The sequence below is a fragment of the Stenella coeruleoalba genome, assembly GCF_951394435.1.
Source record: "Stenella coeruleoalba genome assembly, chromosome: 14".
NCBI classification, from domain to species: Eukaryota; Metazoa; Chordata; class Mammalia; order Artiodactyla; family Delphinidae; genus Stenella; species Stenella coeruleoalba.
The window spans coordinates 82861660-82882378 of NC_137160.1; the positions used below are offsets into that span (position 1 = coordinate 82861660).

General features: G+C 63.5%; 1 protein-coding gene across 2 annotated transcripts in view; it reads left to right on the plus strand.

The window, feature by feature from the left end:
• The window catches only part of HIP1R (huntingtin interacting protein 1 related), a 28974-nt gene extending 8274 nt beyond the window's left edge, over nucleotides 1-20700 (plus strand). Inside the window, exons 2-32 of one of the 2 annotated variants that reach the window (XM_079941912.1) lie at nucleotides 6265-6328; nucleotides 6734-6876; nucleotides 7126-7182; nucleotides 8261-8341; nucleotides 8702-8778; nucleotides 9064-9125; nucleotides 10948-11088; nucleotides 11791-11848; nucleotides 11948-12023; nucleotides 12207-12347; nucleotides 12447-12508; nucleotides 12750-12822; nucleotides 12902-13085; nucleotides 13169-13257; nucleotides 13349-13465; nucleotides 13556-13657; nucleotides 13918-14112; nucleotides 14329-14476; nucleotides 14609-14695; nucleotides 15038-15145; nucleotides 15289-15425; nucleotides 15695-15805; nucleotides 16054-16112; nucleotides 16348-16378; nucleotides 16459-16521; nucleotides 16888-16988; nucleotides 17111-17216; nucleotides 17329-17452; nucleotides 17531-17592; nucleotides 17728-17934; nucleotides 18226-20700. In XM_079941912.1, coding sequence (XP_079798038.1) covers nucleotides 6265-6328; nucleotides 6734-6876; nucleotides 7126-7182; nucleotides 8261-8341; nucleotides 8702-8778; nucleotides 9064-9125; nucleotides 10948-11088; nucleotides 11791-11848; nucleotides 11948-12023; nucleotides 12207-12347; nucleotides 12447-12508; nucleotides 12750-12822; nucleotides 12902-13085; nucleotides 13169-13257; nucleotides 13349-13465; nucleotides 13556-13657; nucleotides 13918-14112; nucleotides 14329-14476; nucleotides 14609-14695; nucleotides 15038-15145; nucleotides 15289-15425; nucleotides 15695-15805; nucleotides 16054-16112; nucleotides 16348-16378; nucleotides 16459-16521; nucleotides 16888-16988; nucleotides 17111-17216; nucleotides 17329-17452; nucleotides 17531-17592; nucleotides 17728-17934; nucleotides 18226-18273 — 3114 coding nt within the window. In that variant the 3' untranslated portion in view covers nucleotides 18274-20700. The remainder of the gene's footprint in view (nucleotides 1-6264; nucleotides 6329-6733; nucleotides 6877-7125; nucleotides 7183-8260; nucleotides 8342-8701; nucleotides 8779-9063; nucleotides 9126-10947; nucleotides 11089-11790; nucleotides 11849-11947; nucleotides 12024-12206; nucleotides 12348-12446; nucleotides 12509-12749; nucleotides 12823-12901; nucleotides 13086-13168; nucleotides 13258-13348; nucleotides 13466-13555; nucleotides 13658-13917; nucleotides 14113-14328; nucleotides 14477-14608; nucleotides 14696-15037; nucleotides 15146-15288; nucleotides 15426-15694; nucleotides 15806-16053; nucleotides 16113-16347; nucleotides 16379-16458; nucleotides 16522-16887; nucleotides 16989-17110; nucleotides 17217-17328; nucleotides 17453-17530; nucleotides 17593-17727; nucleotides 17935-18225) is intronic. The other variant, XM_079941913.1, reaches the window with a different exon arrangement.
• The last annotated feature ends 19 nt before the right edge of the window (nucleotides 20701-20719 follow it).

Consider the following 20719-nt stretch of genomic DNA (forward strand, 5'->3'; position numbering starts at 1 on the left):
CCTTGAATTTAACCAGTACTTATATTTGAAAGAGCTTTCGTTCATTCAAGTATTCACTCTTTCATTCATCCAGTAAAGATTTATTGACCTCCAGGCACGGGTTTCGGGACTGGAGGTACAGCAGGTAGCAAGACCAACAGGATTTGTTGTACCAAGTACGTCTGTTCAGGGGTCAGAGGTAGAAACAGAATACATGGTAAACAAGATAGTTTCAGGGGGGCTTCCCTGGTGGTGCAGTGGTTGAGAGTCCGCCTGCCGATGCGGGGGACACGGGTTCGTGCCCCGGTCCGGGAAGATCCCACATGCCGCGGAGAGGCTGGGCCCGTGAGCCATGGCCGCTGAGCCTGCGCGTCTGGAGCCTGTGCTCCGCAACGGGAGAGGCCACAACAGTGAGAGGCCAGCGTACCGCAAAAAAAAAAAAAAAAAAGATAGTTTCAGGGAATAAATGTCCTGGGTGAAAGTAACCAGGAGGAAGCTATCTGTGTGGAGGGAGGGCTGCTTTAGCTAGGATGGCTGGGGGAGACCCCCCCAGGAGGGGCGTTTTAACTCAGAGCAGGGTGACCCCAGAAGCACAGCCGGGCTTGGGGGTGGGACCAGGCTTGTCCTGTTTGAGGAACAGAAGGAAGACGGTGTGGCTAGAACAAAGCTAGATGTTCCAGACACACTTTGTGTGTGTTTGCATTCTCAAAGAGTTCAAGGTTTTTTTGCTCCTGCTTCCCAGACGGGAAAGGGGAAGCTTCTAAAGTGAAGGCGCCCCTGTGGGTCAGAGTGGATGGGACCGGGGTCTGTGCACTGGGGTGCCATGGCTGGCAATGGTGGAACTGGGTGAGCAGACCTGTATTTGGCCCCATTCACGTGGGCTCCTGGGGAAGGGGTCTCCCCGAGTCCACGTTCCTCTGCTGTGCAGAGCTCCCCACGGCCTGGAGGACGTCGGATCTCGCAGAGAACGTCCAGGGCTGCAGCCTCTGCGGTCACTTGGTTCTGACCCCCTGCAGGGGCTGTGGGTTTCTAGAATGGTAGAATGGTGTGGCCAGTGTTGGTGCGCACCGGACTGTGGCCTCATGCGCCGCTCTCCTGCTCTATCCTCAGTGACCGTCCTCTCCCCGTGGCTCTTCCTGGAGCCCCTTTGTCTGGCATGCAGCCCCACAGGCGACGGGGCAGGGAAGGGCTTGCTGTGTGCAGTTGCTGACCAGAGCGTCCCAGCTTGGTTGCCCGGCTTCGCTGACGGCGTCCACATCCCAAGGCTTCTGTCTCGAGTCCACAGCAGGGGCCGAGGCTCTTGGGAATGTCACCTGCTGGGGCTCCTGCCCCGGCCCCGCTGCCTCAGCCGGGTCGCCTCTCTCCTGAACCAGCAGCTAGATGCTTTCTCGTGTGTCCCTGGGAGTCACCTGTCTAGGGACAAGTGCCACTGGTGGCTCTGTCTGGCCTGGTCTGGGGATTGCCTCCTCAGGCTTGACTCCCAGGGCCTCTGCTGGCACCAGATGGGGCTTTTATGTGACAAACAAGAACGAGATTGTTCCTGGAAGCAGGGGCAGGTGTGTCCTGAGGCTCTGGCTCCCATGGACCCAGTGGGGCCCTTGTAAGAGGCCTTCCCAGACGTCCCCACCCTGGCTGCAGGACACAAGCCGCCCCGGGAGGGAGCCGAGCTGAAGGCCCAGAGGGGGCCCCAGGGTCCGAAGTCCTCGCCTGCGGGAATGGGGGAGCCGTGGGGGAGCCCCCTGAGCTGCTCGGTGCCACACGGTTGCTGTTCTTACCTGCGGTTTGAACGAATCCTGGATCCAGAACCTGTGTTTTGACTTGGAGTTGGGCCAGGTCCTCCCTGAGTGACACCAGGCCCTCGGGAGCTGGGTCCCTGCAGGGGGACAAAGGGGGACCAGAGGACGCGCGCGCTGGCGCACGGCTCCCTTAGCCCGGCCCCTCCCCCAGTGAGAGAGGCTGAGGGGACAGTCTACAGAGCCAGCAGCCTGCTCGACCCGGCTTAACGGGGGAGGGTTGTCTATGTGGGGACAGTGCCTAGAATAGTGCCTGTGTTCGTCATTGTGACCTTGAGCTTTGATTTCCTCATCCACATGCTTCAAGGGTTACTTAGGAGATCAAACGAGACGATAATGGTGAGGTGCTCGGCACGGTGCCTGGCACATGGCTGAACTCGATAAAAATCATTTTATTATTCATTTACTGAGGCCAGTTTGCTGGCCTCTGGCGTGAGATATGCCTCCTGCCAGCTTCCTGGTGCCGGCAATTCTGGCTGTGTCTCCAGAGCCTGCTAGAGCCTTTCCACCCCTCGGCCTTGTCCCCCGCCGCCCTCCGGAGGGTCAGGCCCCTCGCTGGGAGGTGGCTCCCTGGGCCTGGGCTCGGGATTTTTCCAGCACAGAAGGAGCAGCAGTGGTCTGAATGGCCGTGACACTGTTTAGTCACCCACCCTCAGGGCTCTGAGAAGCGCGCCTCTGCCCACCCTCCAGCTCCCTCCCCCAGAGCCCCCCTGGGCATATCTGGGGGTGTCAGAGACCCACCGTTACCGCTCTTGTCCTGCTTGGCTGCTCCCTGCCCCCCATCCATGGCCACTCAGAGGTCGAGTGGGAAGTCAGATAAACAGATCCCCAAGACGGTCGCCACCTGCCCCCCCCCCCCCCCGCCGCCCCCAGGACCCTCTCTCTCCGGCTCTGGCTCATCCATCTCGGCACCCAGGCCCCTAATCAATCCATTCCGCTCGAAGTTTCTGTCTCCCAGAAGGCTCTCTCCATGGCAATTGATCCCGCCTGTCGTGAGGGATTATACTTGCTGTTGTCAGAACTGCCCCTGTACCAGGGCGGAAGGAAGCCTTCTGCAGGCTGGCAAGCTAGAGAGAGCCCACACGATGGTCCCCAGTGCCGCTCTGACCGCCCCTCCTCCTTCAGGCTTCCTACAGTTGCTCGTTGGGCTGGTGTGAGGATGCCATGCTTGTGTAGACGGAACCAGATGTTGCAGTCAGAGCTGCACCTGGACTGTAAACCCAGGAGCTAAGCCACGTCAGAGTCGCCCAGCACAGATTCCAGGGCTGAGGAGAGGAGCCCCAGTGCTCTCCCTGCCTCTGCGGCCCGCTCAGGACGGGCAGGGGAGGGACGGGCATCCCGGGGGCCTGCCGCCCCCTCCTGGGACGGGGCTTGGCTGCCGCGCCTGGCGGAAAAGCAGGCTTGTGCAGTGTCCACAGACCCGCCTCTGTGTGAGCACTGTGCCTCCTTGTGAGGCCTCCCGGTCCACACATCTGCCGCCTGCACACAGCAGGGCCGTGTTCCCGCCGGGAGGGACCCTGTTCCTACAGCCGGCGCGGGGAGCGGGCGGCACCGCTTGGGCGGAGGGGGCCAGACAGACTCCCGGGTGCCTGAGTCACCACTTCTCTATGGGGCCCGGGAGCCTCCCTCACTGCCTCTGAAGACCTTCCATGTGCCAGGCACCGTTTAGGGGCTGGGGCCACAGCAGCCCCAGAGAGGCGGAACCACTACCCCCCCCCCCCCGTGGCGTAGACGTGGGCTGGGAGTGGGGGGAGGACAAGAGACAAATAAGGAAGACACTGTTGGGTGCGGACCACACGGAGAAGCATAAATCGGCAGATTTAAGTAGAGTGGCGGCAGGGAGGGGACAGGCGAGCAGATTCCCCAGAGGGGAGGGGCAGGCACTCTTTCCGGGGGTCCGGGGCCCAGCCATGAGGGCACTCCGTATACATTTGGACCGACGGTGAAGTAAAAGCCTGTGCCCAGCGGCCTCTGGGGAAGGCTGCGCGGTGGGAATGCTTACCCTGGGCCGCCGGCCCCACCAGCCCATCCCTTCAGGGCGTCTCTGCTTCTCCTCTCCAGCTGCAGGCCCTGGGGGGGGAGGGGGGTCAGCACGCCCCTCGTGGGCATCTGCGGAGGACAGAGCACTTGCTGGGACTGCAGGTGGCATCTTTGCATCCCCGGCCTCCTGGGTAGCTTGCTCTGCCTGTGTGACTTTGGCTCTGCTCTGTTCTTGCCTGGGATCTTCTGAACAGGTGGCAGTCATCAGAGCCAGCTCAAGTGTCAGGGCAGCTGGGGGATGGGGTTACACACCCTCCCGAGACAGGCACTCCCGGCTTATGGGCTGGTGTCTCTTCCCAGCTCTGTACCTGTACTGGAGGGAGGTACCTGGGAGCTGGATAGCAGAATCGTTCAGGACACAGCCAGACCTGCCTTTGCCCTTATTAGCTGTACGGACGAGATACCCCAACTCCCTGAGCCTCAGTTTCCTCATCAGGAAAGTGGGGCCACGCCCACTCGCTAGGGTTGCTGCTGGGAGCGTGTTGCCTGTGCCTGGCACAGGGGCGCAAGTGCCCGGGAATTGCTGGTTGTCGATTGTTGTCCTCATCGCTGCTGCTGTGGGCAGAGTTCTGCCTGGCGGGGCGTGATGTTCACGGGGCCGGGAATGGTACACTCGGGGTCCGGTGATGCCTGTGGAGGGAAGGCAGGCGCTGGGGCCTCGGGGAGGCCGAGTTGGCAGAGGATTGGCAAACACAGAACAGATGGTGAGGGAGCCCTTGTGTCTGGCTCGCTGAGGCTTGGAGTGTAAGAGGTGCCAGAGCCTGTCTGCGTTCCTCTCAGGACCCCGGTACTGCGAGGCCAGAGCCACTCCCCCAGCCCAGCCTTGATGCTGGGAGAGTCGTCCGTGTCCCAGGGGCCTGGTGTGCTGCGTGCTGCAGACCCGCTCTCCCCGAGCCCCGGGGAATGGCCACAATGGGCGCTGTGTGTGAAAGGAGGTCAGCCAGCCTTGCTGGGGTGGGTGCGAGGGGCTAGCCCAGCCCCCAGCAGCTCCTAGGTCCGTGAGTCTGAGCAGAAAGCGCGGCCATGGCTCTCAGGGGGTTGCTTTTCTTACAGAGGAAATCTCACTGCTTTGCAAAGCAGGACCACAGTAGGGTCACAGCAGACTGTAGATGAGAGAAGTCGCCTCCTTGCCCAGCAGGGGCAGTTAATATTGTGCCCAGGCCAGAGGTGGAGAGCACAGTGGCCTCTGGTTTAAAAAGAAAGAAAGCTCTTCTGCCCCTTGGGGCTCCCTCTCCGCCCTGTCCCGCTCCCGCCACTGCTGGGCCTGCTGTGGACAAGTCCACGCAGGGCCGGGCTGCAGGGTGAGCGCACAGCTTGCCCTGCTCAGCGAGCCCCCTGGACGGCCTGGGGCAGTGTGGGCCCTGGTGGAGGACCTGTGGGAGACGTGGGAGAATCGGCTGACCTGGAGAGGAATCTGCACTGGTCAGGGACCTCATCCTGTCCCTCCCACCAATGGCACCGGCAGCTCTTCTCATTCGGTCCACAGCACAGATGCCCCCAGCTCGGGGCTGGGTGGGTGGACAGAGGCTTACAAGACCTGCCGCCAGGTACAGAATTAAAACATATTCATAAGTAAACCCAGGGCCGGCGGTGGTTCCTGGGTGAGTGGGATGGGGGTGACAGTAAGTGCCCTGAGCCTGTGTGAGGGAGCAGTCACATCCAGGAAGACTTCTCGGAAGAGGTGGTGTTGAACTAAGGGGGACGAGACAAGACTCCAGCAGCTGGAGGTGGGAGGGGACGTGCATCGAGGATGAGTTTGCCGCTTGCTCAGGGCCTGAGTGGTAGCAGCATGTGTGCTAAGCGGGTCCCCCTTCCTGCCACCCCTGGTGGGGCTGCGGTCGCTGTTTGTGTCGGTGGGGGTGGGAGCTGAGTCAGGATTCGTCCAGGATGCATGTGGACAGGCGATGGGACCTGGTTTATCCTGGTTTTCCACAAAGTGGCTGTGAGGCCTCATGTCTCCAGGCCGTGCCCCGTGGTAAAGTAGGGGTGACGTGCATGTTTTGGTGGAGTGCAAGAGGGCTCAGGCCACAGCAGCCTCTCCCAGAGGAGAGACCTGATGGAGGATGTCCTGCGGGGACTGGCGGCTCCCCTGGGGCCCAGGGGCTACGCCTTCTGGGGAAAAGGAATCACACGCAGCTTTCAGATCAGAGTTGCTCTCCTGCAGCACAAGCCGGCTTTCGTCCTTACCTCCCAGGCCTCTGGAAGCTCTGTGTGCTTGTGGCATCGGGTCTTAGCTGTAGTTGGAGCTGCACATGTCACGTGAAGAAGGGCCTTGAGTGGTCTGGTTTGCTTAGGATAGAGAATTTCTATTTTTCCCTTATCTCTACTCTCGCCTTTAACCGGCTGGAAGGATCGGTCCTGTCTGTGTGTCGCCCCTTCCCCCTTTGGGTGGTCTCTCCCAGGAAGCCTGCCGGGTGGGTTTCTGACCTCTGCCTCCTCTGTTCCCTCCCAGGCCATCAGCATCAGCAAAGCCATCAACACCCAGGAGGCCCCTGTGAAGGAGAAGCATGCCCGGCGTATCCTCCCTGCTGCCAGCGGCCTCCGTCCCTCTGGGCCCCAGGGGAGGCGGGGAGGGTGAAGAGGACGTGGGGGAAGTGAATTAGGGGAGCAGTGGGCGCGCCAGATGGCCTGATGAGCCTCGCTCAGCTCCTTCAAGACTGCGAGTCCCATCTCAGGAAGGCCCCTATTGTCTTAGGCCCTGGGCCCAGCTGAATCCGTGGGGCGTGACCTCGCCCTTTCTCTTGCTTGGCTGAGAGCCGTAGCTCTTGGTGAGCTGTGGCCGATGGGGAGGGAGGGGTGTGGGGAGGGGGAGGGCGGCCTTCCACCCGCCTCTCTGCGCTCAGTTCAGCTGCACCTGCTGAGCACCCGACCTCCCCCACGCTTGAGTCCCTGCTGCCTGCACTTGGCCTTGACCCTGGTAGGCATCATCCTGGGCACTCACCACGAGAAGGGGGCCTTCACCTTCTGGTCCTATGCCATCGGGCTGCCGCTTCCTAGCAGCTCCATCCTCAGCTGGAAGTTCTGCCACGTCCTCCACAAGGTCCTTCGAGATGGGCACCCCAACGTGAGTAGCCACTGTTCCGGGGGCCTGGGCCCTCCGTCTGCCGCCTCTTGAACACCCCAGGGAGGCCCAGAGCCGCATCCTTTGAAATGAGGGCTGTCCCGGCGTCTGTGTCCCTCAGCTCCGGGTTGGCCCACCCTGCCTGCTGCCTGCACCCCGTACATGGGAGCAAGTGTCGGGACCGCCCCCCCCGCCCCGCCGACGAAGGCTCTGGCTCCTTCATCCTCCCTCCTCGTCTCCCCCTCTGGGCAGGTGCTGCACGACTGCCAGCGGTACCGGAGCAACATCCGGGAGATCGGAGACTTGTGGGTAGGTGCAGGGAGCGGGCATGGCGGCCTTGGCGCCTCGCCACAACACCACCCGGAAGGTCCACTGCCACCCTGCTTGGCACACAGGCCCGAGGGGGGAACAGAGCACCTGCAGTGGTGCCCCCCGCCTCCTCCTCCCAGCACAGTTAGAGCCGTGTTCAGTGGGGCCATGGCGGCGGGCGATGAGCATCAGTAAATGAAATTGAGCCTTGCTTTTAAGGCCTGGCGCAGAAGTCCCAAACACATCCCTAACGGGCCCTCCGGCTCCAGAAATCAGCAGCCCTTCAGTCCCTGTGAGTTCACTACCCCACCCTGAGTCTGGGTAAGTGGTGCAGACTCTGAGCCCCCAAGACCGGCAGCTTCTGAATCTTGGAAGTCTGCATTTTCAGCAGGCTCTCCAGAAGTGTCTCATCCACAGTGAAGTCTCAGAGCCCCAGGAGCTTGTATTCTAGATCCACTCCACGACCCTCAGGAATTAGGGGCATCCCCTGGGTGGAGAGAGGGCTTCTGGCCTTATCTGCCCTCTGGGAGCACTGCTGGGGCCCCAGCAGCCGGGGCGGGGGCCAGGTGGCCTCTGGGAACTGACCGGCTTGCAGAGGGGACGCCCCTTGAAGTAAGGAAGGTGGCGTCCCTGGTGCCATCTGCAGATGTGGGCCCAGCAGGCGTGGCCGCAGGGGACGTGGTGTCTGGAGGCGGCTGCGAGGAGGATGTGTTCACGCGCCCGTCGGAACGTACCTCCCCAGCCCCCACCAGCATTTCAATAGAGTGTCCCACCTCAGAATTGGCCTCTTGCCCTGGACAAGGAGCTCTCTTGTCCCGAGAGTCTCTCTGGCAAGAGTGAGAAGAAGAGAGCGATAGGCAGAGAGGGGGCTGGCAGAGGCCCTTGGGAAAGGAGGTTGGCCACCTCTGGTGGGTTGAGCAATGGTGGTTGAATGAATAAGTGACAGCATGGGAGGCTGAAGGATTGACACCCTGCTCATCATCTTGCATCTTCCGGCCTCGCCTTCCTTGTTTGCCATGCGGGGTTCCTGGGCAAGCTCATGGGCAGTGTGTCCTTACCCAGGGCCCTTTCTCTACAGGGCCATTTGCATGACCGATATGGGCAGCTGGTGAATATTTACACCAAACTCTTGCTGACCAAGATCTCCTTCCACCTCAAGGTAGTTTCCTCGGGGGAATCGTGGGGCTGGTGGGACCCTGGGCTCTTCCCTCCAAGATGTCTCAGAGGGTGGGATCTGTCCTGTCCCCACCTGGCCCAAGGGGGAGCTTGGGACAGATGGCAGGGAAGTCAGAAGGCCCGGAGGCGTTTCCCGGCGCGGGAGGTGGTCTTAGCCCCGCCCTCAGCTCCAGGTGGACGTCCCATCCTCTGTGTCTTGGTCTCTGGAGTCACTGCCCGGGGCAGATGGTGGCTCCACAGGCTAGGGGGCTTTTCCAGTCCCTTTCCCTCCCTCAAAAGCTAGAAGCGGTGCTGGGCCAGAGCTGAGAGGGGCTGCGGTTGAGTGGGGGTGTCCTCTCCGCAGCACCCCGAGTTCCCTGCGGGCCTGGAGGTGACAGACGAGGTGTTGGAGAAGGCCGCTGGGACCGACGTCAACAACGTGTGAGTCCCCCGGTTTCCCGTCTGTTCCTGCGGCGTTCCTCACCCAGGTTCCCACCGGGGGCCGTGCTCTGTCTGGGGCTGGAGGTCGTCATGTGCCCAGGAGCTGTGGCTAAAGCTAAAGGGATGGGGCTTACTTGGAGCTGGGCATTTTGGCTGAAGGACTGCCGTCTGTGCATCCGTGCAAGGGCGTGTGCGTGGACTGTGCTCCCCCTCCCGCCTGGTGGTTCTCGCAGGGCCATGCCCCGCACCCCTCCCGCTCATCTCTCCCTCCTCCTTCCCCCGTAGCTTCCAGCTCACCGTGGAGATGTTCGATTACATGGACTGTGCGCTGAAGCTCTCTGAATCAGGTGAGCCAGCCGAGGGGCTGACCCGGGGCCTGCTGCCTCTGGGGGCCAGCCATTCTTGAACACACCGGCCCCCTGGGACCACACTCCCACCAGGAGCAGGTCACGGGGCCTCCAGGTGCCCCCAGAGCATGGGAAGGAGAGGCCTTTACCGCCCCTGCAGGACGCCAGGCAGGTGGTACGTCCAGGGAACAGTCCCGGCCGAAGGAAACCCACTCTGGCACCAAGGCGCGGGGTGGGGGGTTGCCGGGGGTGCCAGGAGGCACCTCTTCAGGTTCCCGATCCACCTCCCAGCTGAGCCTGCCCCGAGGCAGTTGGTTTCGACCTTCTTGTCTGCTGTCAAAGGCCTCTGAGTCAGGTCAGAGTTCCCAGCCCAGGAGCGCGGTAGCTGTTGAACAGGAAATCTCAGGGGGTCACCCTCTTGGGGTTGCGGGGGTGAGTGTTTTCAGTGGCAGCTTCGGAACAACTTGTGGGTGACTCAATGCTCTCCACGGGAGAGTGAGAGGCAAAGGCCTTTTTAATGGAAAACCAGGAATGAGGAAGAGGTGCCTGGGCATCCTCCTGGCGCCGGGGGCTGGACCCTGAGGCTGGGTGAGTCTGGGGGCAGCTGTGCTGCAGAGATGGGCCTCTCCCCAGTCGCCACGATGGGAGGCGGAGAAAGCCCACAGCCAGTGCCCACACCCCTGGTGCCAGCGTCTCCCTGAGAGTGTGAGGGGAGTGGGCGTTCCTGCCCCAGGTTTGTAACAGCTGCAAATGGGAAATGTCCTGAATGCCCTTCAGCTGAGAAATGGCTGCATTGTGTTTTCAAATGCAAAATAGTATTCTGCGTGTATTTTAATTGTTTACAAGGAAAATGTACTTGACGTGACATGTAATTAAGTTTTAAGCGGGTGAGGGACAGCACTTGGGGCCTTCCTCCTCGTCCCTTCCCTCCCAGGCGTCCTTGTGTCACTGTGGAGGTTTGCAGATCGCCCCACCCCAGGCAAGGTGAGAGTAGGCCCGGGTTGGGGGCCACCCATCTGGAACCGTGTCCCACGTGGGCCGCCCTGGGTGTCACGTGCTCATTTCTCTCCTTGCCCCAGAGAGCAAGCCCGTTGGGGGTGGCAGTATGTCTGTCTCTTTCCCTCCTACTTGGTCCGTCGGACGAAAGGCTGATTCTCAAGGTCAGGGGAGATTGACCCCGAATGCAAGTGAGGTTTTGGGGTCCCTTGGGGTTTGCAGAACCGCGTCCTGAGCCCGCTGCTGTGAGACTGACCAAGCCCGGGCCTGTGTCCACATCTGCAGAACGAGGCCTTGGGGCTGCACAGCCTTAGGCCTCCGTCCTTCCCTAGGATTCAGAGTGAGCTGGAAGCCCATGGGTACAGGGCTGTTGAAGTCACCCTGTCTCTCCAGCTCTGCGTCCTGGGCCCACTGCCTGGAAGCTGTCCAGAGACGCTGGCCGAGCTGAGCTGCATTTCCTTTGCCCCCCTCCTTGCTGTCACCCCAGTTTGTGGGAGCGCTGGGCCTTGGTCCTCGGCGGCTTCAGTGCACAGGGTCCTTCCTCGCCTCGAGGAGCATGTTGGTGTCCGAGGGCCTGGGGTAGGGTCCCACCGCCTGGCTGGGACTGGTAAAGCCAGTTACCCAGGCCATTGCCCCGTCTTCAAACCCAGCTGTCTAGGTTGCTGTGACAGTGCCGTGAGATGATGGTCAGGGCCAGCGCTCAGCCGCTGTCCTCACTGTGGTCGTCACTATGCCTGTAAGCAGAGTGGGGTCTGCGCCTGCGTCTCCCGGCTCCGCGTGCTCAGGCTCCTCCCGCCCCCCCTTTTTTATTTTTATTTTTTTACAGTTTTCCGGCAGCTCAACACGGCCATTGCCGTGTCCCAGATGTCCTCAGGCCAGTGCCGCCTGGCCCCCCTCATCCAGGTCATCCAGGACTGCAGCCCCCTCTACCACTACACGGTCAAGCTCATGTTCAAGCTGCACTCCTGTGAGTCCCGCTGCCCCCAGCCCTGCCGGCCTCGGCCCCGAGGGTCAGCTGAAGCCCCAGAGGGCTGTGCTGATAGACTGTATCAGGGATGGGAGTCAAGCAGTCTTTAAGATATTTATTAATTAAACATAACAGGAATAAACTCATTACCCACTAACATAAATAACATACTTGTTATAAAAAAAATCACTATTTTCCAAAACAAAGATTTAGTGGGAAGAGCCACGTAGTTTTACGTGTTTGCAGTTCTCTTAACCGCCTGGCCTCGGAGGCGGCAGCGGGGTGTGCACTGGGCTGGCGGGGAGGACTGGGGGAGGCACGTGGTGGCTCCTTAGTGCTCAGAAAGGGTCTGGGCTGCTGGCTGGGGTCTGTGAGCTGCTCCAGTGTCAACCTTGGGCAAACTCGAGGGAGGGCGACCTGACGGACCAGCAGAGCCCACGTGCGGTGCGCTGTGGTCAGGGTTCTGCCCGTCCCACTCACCGGTTCCTTCCCTCACTCAGTCGAGAGCTGAACTCCTCTTAGGGGGTTCTTTGGGCCCTCCTGATGGTGGGTGGGACGCAGCCAGGTGGCAGGTAATCTGTCTAATCTGTGATGGTTTCTAGAACGTGGAGGAGCAGGGAGGGGGAAGGGAGGGAGCAGATCTGAAGTCTCAGGCACAGCAGTGAGCGAGGAGGGAGTCCCCTTACACCTCTCTGCCCCCAGGCCTCCCGGCAGACACCCTGCAAGGCCACCGGGACCGGTTCCATGAGCAGTTTCACAGGTACCAGCCTGGGCCGGGTGGAGGGTGGCGGCGTGTGCTGGGGCTACCGGGCTGGGGCCTGGCTCCTCTGACCTCCCGCCTCCGTCCCCGTCCCCGCAGCCTCAGAAACTTCTTCCGCAGAGCCTCTGACATGCTCTACTTCAAGCGGCTCATCCAGATCCCCCGGCTGCCCGAGGTACCTGCGCCCTCCAGAGGCCGCCGCCAGCCTGCAGCCCTGTTCTGCCCTGGGCTCTGGGCTTGAGGACCGTGGCCGCCTGGCTGGGCGCCATGTGGGGCCTCGTGTGGGCTGTGGGAGCGGCAGAGGGAGGGCCTTCTGCTGGGGGGAGCGCTGGGTCGCTTTCACCCGCTGCCCCCTCAGGGACCCCCCAACTTCCTGCGGGCCTCGGCGCTGGCCGAGCACATCAAGCCGGTGGTGGTGATTCCCGAGGAGGCCCCCGAGGACGAGGAGCCCGAGAACCTCATCGAGATCGGCTCGGGGCCCCCGGCCGTGGAACCAGCGGTGAGCCGCCCCCTCCTCGCTGGGGGCACTGGGGGTGGCTGGGACTCCCTCCTGGCCTGGGGGAGTAGGGGCGGGGGTCACCGTGCTTTGCCGTGGCAGGTGGTGGCTGACCTCTTTGAGCAGACATTTGGACCCCCGAATGGCTCCATGAAGGACGACAGGTGAGGGCCGGGGGAGCCCACCATCGTGGGAAACAGCCTTCCGGGAACTGTGATCCCGAAAGATCTTGTCTGGGGACACAGACCTGAGATGCTCAAACCCCGAGGGGGTGCTGATGAGAGGACCAGTGGCCGTGCCCGGGTCCCCTGATCGTCCCGGTTGAGTGAACTGGAACGCCGGGACCACGCGGGCTGGGGAAGACCACGCGGGCGGGGGAAGACCCCGCCTGACCTCTGTCCCCAGGGACCTCCAGATAGAGACCTTGAAGAGGGAGGTGGAGACGCTCCGCACGGAGCTGGACAAGATCCAGCTGGAGGTGAGGGGCACGGGCGGCGGCGCAGGGGCGGGCGGCTGCCCCGCGCGGGGGACCTACACCCCACCCTCCCGCCGCCCAGGCGCAGCGGTACATGGCGCAGCTGAAGGGCCAGGTGAACGCGCTGGAGGCCGAGCTGGAGGAGCAGCGCAAGCAGAAGCAGAAGGCCCTGGTGGACAACGAGCAGCTGCGCCACGAGGTGGCCCGGCTGCGCGCCGCCCAGCTGGAGGGCGAGCGCCACCAGGGGCTGCGAGAGGAGGCGGAGAGTGCGTGGGCGGGGCGGCAGGGTGGGGTGGGGGGTACGCCGCCGGGCTGGGGGTCACGGCCGTAGCCTCCGCCTCCTCCGCAGAGAAGGCCAGCGCCACCGAGGCGCGCTACAACAAGCTGAAGGAAAAGCACAGCGAGCTCATCACCACGCACGCCGAGCTGCTCCGGAAGGTAGGCCCGGGGGGCGCGGACGGGGGCCGGTGGGAGGAGGGGACCCCGAGCGCAGCCCAGCCGAGCCTGTACCTGGTCCCCGCCGGTGCAGAACGCAGACACGGCCAAGCAGCTGACGGTGACACAGCAGAGCCAGGAGGAGGTGGCGCGGGTGAAGGAGCAGCTGGCCTTCCAGGTGGAGCAGGTGAAACGGGAGTCAGAGATGAAGGTGCGTCCCGTGATCACAGGCCCTGCCCCGTAGACCCCCATGACCCCCAGCTCCATCGCCCCCGTGACGTCCTGTCCCCTCCCGTCGTAGCTGGAGGAGCAGAGTGACCAGCTGGAGAAGCTCAAGAGGGAGCTGGAGGCCAAGGCGGGAGAGCTGGTGCGGGCGCAGGCGGCCCTGAGCCACGCGGAGCAGGTGTGGGCCCTCCCAGGCCGGGCTGCCACGGAGCGGGGCGTGGTTTAGAGCGGCTTGCCCTGGTCTTGGGGTGCGGCTTGCCCTGGTCTTGGGGTGCGGCTCTGACCCAGCCCCAGGAAGTATACAGGGCACAGGACCCGCTCCTGGGCCCTCAGCCAGCCTTCAGTCTCCTGTGGCCCTAGGGAGGGTCTGTAGATTTGGGTGGGGATGGGGGCGGGCGGGGCCTCTGGAAGCCCTGCTTACCGGCCAGGTGTACACAGAGCGGGTTGGAGCTGAGCTCGAGGCTGGATACGCTGAGTGCGGAGAAGGACACACTGAGCAGCGAAGTGCGGCAGCGGCAGGCTGAGCTGGTGGCAGCCCAGAGCCTGGTGCGGGAGAAGGAGGCGGCGCTGGACCAGGAGCAGCAGCGCAGCTCCAGGGAGAGGGGCGAGCTGCAGGGGCGGCTGGCAGACAAGGTGCGGGCCCGCCCCGCCACCCTGCTGCGCACTCTCACCCTGCGTAACAGCTGAATTGGGGCAGAATTCCCTTTTACCATGAGCTGCGCGCCCCGCTCCTGAGGGAGCAGCCCAGGCACAGGGGGTGCAGCAGGGCCTCTCGCTAAAGCCCCCTCCCCAGCGAGGGTCTCCGCTGGGGCCTGGCTGGCTCACCGCCGCCTCACCTTCTCCCACCAGGAGTCTCAGGAGCAGGGGCTGCAGCGCAGGCTGCTGGATGAGCAGTTTGCCATGCTGCGGGGCACCGCTGCCGAGGCCGAGCGCATCCTGCAGGACGCCGTGGGCAAGCTAGACGACCCCCTGCACCTGCGCTGCACCAGCTCTCCGGGTAGGGCCGCGGCGGCAGGCGCTCGGGCATTGCTCTTCCCTCCTCACCCACCCACCCTGAGGGAGGCGGGCAGGAGGGTGCCGGGGCCTCAGGCCAGGCTCTGCCCCTCACCGGTTCTCCCTGTGCTGGCAGACTACCTGGTGAGCAGGGCCCAGGCTGCCCTGGATGCCGTGAGCACCCTGGAGAAGGGCCACGCCCAATACCTGATCTCCAGGGCAGGTGAGTGCAGCTGGGGCCGGCCTGGGCAGGGCAGAGGCCGCCAGCGGTGGTGACCCGGGCCCACAGGCCATTGCCGCCTCCTGCTTTCGGGGCGGTTTCCCACCACAGGCGCCTCTCCAGTAAGCCCCAGCCCGGTTCCAGAGATCAGCCCTTCGGGCCAGGGGTCACAGAGACCCGGGGGTGGTTCCTGTGATGCTGCTTTCCAGCTGCGTGACCTTGGCCCGGCCCCCTCCCACCGAGAGCTGGGGTACTGGAGCCTGTGTGGGCTTGCCAGGCAGGAGAGGCACCACCGGGGCCTGTTCCAGAGCAGCAGCGTTGAGGGTGGTTGTTCTTCCCGCGTAGACGCCTCTGCCCTTGTGGCAGCCCTGACCCGGTTCTCCCACCTGGCCGCGGACACCATCGTCCACGGCAGTGCCACCTCCCACCTGGCCCCCACTGACCCTGCTGACCGTAAGTGCGCCCTGGGCTTGTCACACGAGCTCCTCCCCGTGGACCTGGGAAAGGGGGGCGGCTGCTGATAGGTCCTGGCGTCAGACCCAGCTAGGGTCTCCCCGGGTTCTCGGCACCGGCTCCCCTCAGCCCTCTCCACCCAGGCCTGATCGACACCTGCAGGGAGTGTGGAGTGCGGGCGCTGGAGCTCGTGAGGCAGCTGCAGGATCAGCAGGCTCTGCTGCAGGCCCAGCCCAGCCTGGTGCAGACCCCCCTGCAGGGCATCCTTCAGCTGGGCCAGGTGAGGTGTGCAGCCGGGATGCCGAGTGTGGGTCAGGGTCTGCAGGGGGGTGGTGGTGCTGGGCTGGGGTCCCTAGCTTCTCTGCACCTCCTTCCAGTTTGGGCTGAATACGTGCTCACGTGTAGAACCTGTAGCTGTGGGACACGGGGTGGGTGGGTACAGAGCACTACTCTCTAGGGCCCGGCAGCCCCAGTCTCGCTCCGAGGCTCTGTGGGGTGGCGGGAGGTGGAATCCACCTCCTCTGACTCCTGGATTCCCTCATCCCCCAGGAGCTGAAGCCCAAGATCCTGGACGTGCGTCAGGAGGAACTCGGGGCTGTGGTGGACAAGGAGATGGCGGCCACGGCTGCGGCCATCGAAGATGCGGTGCGGAGAATCGAGGTGAGGACCAGGGTGCAGGAGCCCCGGGGGCGCTGGGCTGAGTGCGGGCTGCACCCCCCTCCGCACTCAGCCTCTGTGCGACGGCCAGACGGCCTCTGCAGGTCAGAGGTGGGAGGGTGGGTGGGGGCCCTGGTGTTCGGGCCCTGGGCCTCACCTCCCTGGCTCCGGGGCTGGTCCAGTGCGGGTGTCCCCTTTCCTCGCACGCTGCCCTCCTCCCCACCCACTCAAAGCTCTGCCATCGGGTGTAGGACGTGATGAACCAGGCCCGCCATGCCAGCTCTGGGGTGAAGCTGGAGGTGAATGAGAGGTGAGACCTACTTCTGCCCGCCAGTCGCCCCAGGGCGGGTTCCCCAGTTTTTCCAGATGGGGGGGAGGGGCTTCTGCTCTCCTGACTGCTTAGCTCTCCAGAAAGAAGGCCTGGGAACCGCAGAGCACACCCGACCCTGTGGGCCCACCTGCCGAGCACCCTGACGCCCCCGTGGCTTCTGGGGCCGCACTGCAGCTCCTTTTCTCTCTTTTCCTCACCCTTCTGCTCCTCTCAGGATCCTCAACTCCTGCACAGACCTGATGAAGGTGAGTGGCTGGCTGGGACCCAGGGCGGGCCCCGTGCCTGGCCGGGCCCCCAAGAATGACACACGTCTTGGTCTTGGCAGGCCATCCGGCTCCTGGTGACAACATCCACGAGCCTGCAGAAGGAGATCGTGGAGAGCGGCAGGGTGAGCTGGGCCGCTGGTCTCACGGGGCCAGGTGGGACCCCCTCCCTAGCAGGCAGGCTGCACAGCTAGGCCATCGAGGAACAGGTTCCTGAAAGGGGCCTGACTCCAGAGCCCTCTCGGTCGCGGATCACCCGCCCCGTGGCTTAAGCCGACCACGGGACTCTTCTTGGGCCTAAGACGCCCGAGTGTGCAGTGCTGACAGGCCCTCCTAGTGCATGCAGCGCACCTGGGAATCCCAGACCAATCCTCCACGGCCCAGGGATGCGCCCTAGTGGCCGGGGTGAGGGGAGGAGGGCCCACCCGCGGGGATCTGTTGCCACCCGGGACGTCCTTGACTGGTCCACCCCGCCCTCCTGTCGCCACTAGGGGGCAGCCACGCAGCAGGAATTTTACGCCAAGAATTCCAGGTGGACGGAAGGCCTCATCTCCGCCTCCAAGGCCGTGGGCTGGGGAGCCACGCAGCTGGTGTATGTTGCCTCAGGTCGGGGGGGCAGCAGGGTGTGTGGTGCTCAGGGTCTGGGGAGGGGTGTTGAGGCGGCCTGGCGTCCAGGGGGTCGGAGACCCAGGCCCTGCCCGGCTCTGCCCCCAGGGAGTCAGCTGACAGGGTGGTGCTTCACACGGGCAAGTACGAGGAGCTCATCGTCTGCTCCCACGAGATCGCGGCCAGCACAGCCCAGCTGGTGGCGGCCTCCAAGGTGAGCCTCCCCTCGGGCTCCTGGGCTCCCGACTGTGGCGGCGGCACCACGTGTGGCGGGGAGACCGTGGGCGTGGGGGTGGTGCAGCCAGCAGGCCGTCCTGCCCCCCCAGGTGAAGGCCGACAAGCACAGCCCACACCTGAGTCGCCTGCAGGAATGCTCACGCGCCGTCAATGAGATGGCCGCCAGCGTGGTGGCCTCCACCAGGTCGGGCCAGGAGCAGATCGAGGACAGAGGCGAGTGCTGGGGCCCCGGTGCAGCGGCCGGGCTGGGGGCGGGTGCCCAGATGCTTACCCATTCCCCTCTGGCCGCAGACACCATGGACTTCTCCGGCCTCTCCCTCATCAAGCTGAAGAAGCAGGAGATGGAGACCCAGGTGGGCGCCCTCGGCTGTCCCTCTCCAGTCCCCCCTCCTACCCCCGTCCCTCTCCCGCGGCTGAGCTCCGGGAAGGCGGGAGGGCCCCTGGGGCGAGGCCGTGGGCCTGCTGAGCGGCCGCGCACCGGGCTGCAGGTGCGGGTCCTGGAGCTGGAGAAGACGCTGGAGGTGGAGCGCGTGCGGCTGGGCGAGCTGCGGAAGCAGCACTACATGCTGGCCGGGGCCGTGGGGACGCCCAGTGCGGATGAGCCCGGCCGGCCCAGCGCTGCCCCCCGCGGTGGGACCTCCAAGAAGCCGCCCCTGGCCCAGAAGCCCAGCGTGGCCCCCAGGCAGGACCAGCAGGTGCGGGGAGTCAGTGCGGGTGGGGGGTGACAGCAGAGGGGCCCCAGGAGTGCTGTCCCGGCCTCTGCTCACTGGCCTGTGGGGCAGCGGGCCTTGGGGACGGTCAGAAGCCACTGACCAGTGGGGGCAGACACGCGGCCCCAGCAACGCAGGGAGCACGGCAGGTGCCAAGGGCTCGTGCCAGGGAAGGGGCAGGGGCCAAGGAGCGGCGGGGTGCCTGGGGCCCGGCGCAAGGCATGTCAGGCACTCCTGGCCGTGGCCACCGAGCCCCCTCACCTTTGACTCCTGCAGCTTGACAAAAAGGATGGCAGCTACGCGGCTCCACTCGTCAACTACTAGCCTCTACCACCCCCGCGCCCGAGGGGTCCAGCGGGGAGGCTGACGGCCAGGCCTGGGCCTCGTGGCTGAGGAGCCTCTGAGAAGGCCCAGCCCTCGCTGAGCGCAAGGGCTCAGGGCTGACCGGGGCTGACCGGAGCAGTTCTTCCCGGACGAGAGCCTAGTTACCTGCAACAGGAACTTCTCAGAGCAGCCAGGGCCCAGCAGGCCTGAGCCACAGCTCTTCAGGAAATACACGGAGCGTTTCTAATATTCTGAGTTAGATCTTTTGTGAGTTTGTGTGCAACACACCAGAAAGCAGGGCTACGGGAAGGGGTGTTTGTTTGGGCCGGGCCTCCCCTGCCCCTGGGACTCGTGGTCTGAGGTTAGAGGTGACTAGAACACAGTCTGTGCTGGCTGTCGGGGACATGGGGAAGACATCACCTGTTCGTGGCCTTCTTGGGACCTGGTGCGGCCTCAGGCAAAGCAGGATGCTCTTAGGTGGGCTGGGGGTAGCGCCCCTTTCTCCTTGGGCCTCGCTCTAGGGCGTCAGTGACCGTGAGCGCTGAGGACGAGACCCTTGCCTGGGAAGGGGGACAGGCCGGGTGCTGCCATCCTCCTGGAGTCTGTTCCTGCTGGAACCTGCGGTGACCCTCCTGCTTCCTGTTTTTCTTTCCCCTGGTCTGGCTGCCCCTCCCCATGCCCAGCCACCTCATTCCTCCCTTTGCCTCCCCATCCCTGGGAGGTTTCCAGCCCTCCCGCAGGCCTCTCCAACTTAGCCAGAAAAAGCCCAGAAACTAGGAGCTGCCTGCGCCCTCTTCGGATCAGATCAAAGGCACCTGGTGCTCCCGAGGCAGGGGGCAGCCCTCCGGGAGGGCTGAAAGCGCTCTCCTCGAGCCCTCCGCCGCCTCCTGGGAAGAGGGAGGCCTGGCTGGAAGGAAGAAACTCGGCCTGGAGAGGAGCACAAGGCGGCAGCTCGATTCGCTTTGCGTGTAGTATTTCCTCGTGTTGAAGTGTCTGTCAGATCAGCAATAAACCGCACTTTGACTGTTGTCACCCCACAGTGAGAGGCTGCGCCTGCTTCTTCATTTCTCCAGGGCCAGTACGCTGGGGAGGGGAGGGACCCCCGTAGTTTCTGCAGGAAACAGTGGAACATGGGAGCCACAGAAAACCTTCCTGCTTCCGGTTCTGCCAAGAAGTGTCCGGCTCGTTTCCCGGGAGGTTTGTGACTCTGGGACGCTTGTTTGGGGAGTCTAAGGGCTCTTCTCTGAGAGGCCTCTGTTCCCAGCCAGAGGCCCCCTCGGGTCTTGATCCCCCTCCCCCAGCGCTGTTGGAAGCTCCGCCTCTTTCAGGGAGGGAGGGGTGAGGCCGATTCCTCAGTTACAAATCTTACCTGAAGGATTTCACCTGAATTTCACGCCTGAGCTTGGTGGTGACCCTGACCCCTGGCTGGACTTGACTGCAGTGGCCAAACCAGCCTTTACACTGGAGAACTTACCAGGCGTCTAGGTTCCTGCGAGCGCAGCTGGCTGTGCCCACACCCACGTTCCCTGGAAGCACCCCGTGGCCGGCTGCCCTCAGCAACCGCACCCCTCCCCCAAGGTCACCAGCATTTGTGGATCCAAAGGACGGCGCAGGTCGGGGAGGAAAAGGGCACCTCGTGTGGCTCCTGCCGTGTGGCAAGCACGCCACTCCCCCGCCTCGGTTTCCCGGAGGATGAAAGGGGGCTGTGAGGGGGCGGGTGTGGTCAGGTGAGAAAGGGCTTTGAAAACTAGCCTCCGTGAACTGGAAGGGCAGTGAGAGGGAGCAGTGTCTGGTCCTTATTTGCAAGGAAAACAGCTTCGGCAAACAGACTAAAGCAGATGGTTCTCTCACCAAATCCAAACCAGTGAAGGCTGGTGTGAGCTGACTGCACCTAGGTCCTCAGTGAGCACACGTCGCGGTGGAGCCCCGCAGTGCGCGCAGCACCTACCAGTCCGGCTGAGGTCAGGCACTGGTCCTCCCTGGATGTCCCGTGAGCAAAGCAGCCCCGACGAGGGAGGAGGGAATCACACGTGGCTCTGTCCAGCCCAGCGCCCCCAAGGGGGGTGGACTGCAGATTTGGCTGTAAGCTTCCCAGCAGCCACTGGGAAAAGACAAAACTGTCAGTCACATTCTCATGAACAAAAGCAAGGCGATTTCTCAGGAAACGCTTCCCTCTTACAGGAAAGCCATAGCAGTGTCTCCTAGACACCCTCCCGGCACTGTGACACGAAGGCAATGGCATCTGTTTAGAGGACACAGCGATAGGGAAGCTTTCACGGGGCTGCTTCGTGCTCGTGTTCCACAAAGGCCCCAGCGGGCAGTGAGGTCCCTCCTCCCAGCCGCCAGCAGCGTATGACTCGGCCACGGGTCCCCTTTAAACACCTGTGGGCGAGTCTCAGAGCAGAATGCCGGCCACAGGATTGTATCATTTACTCGAAATCAGCAG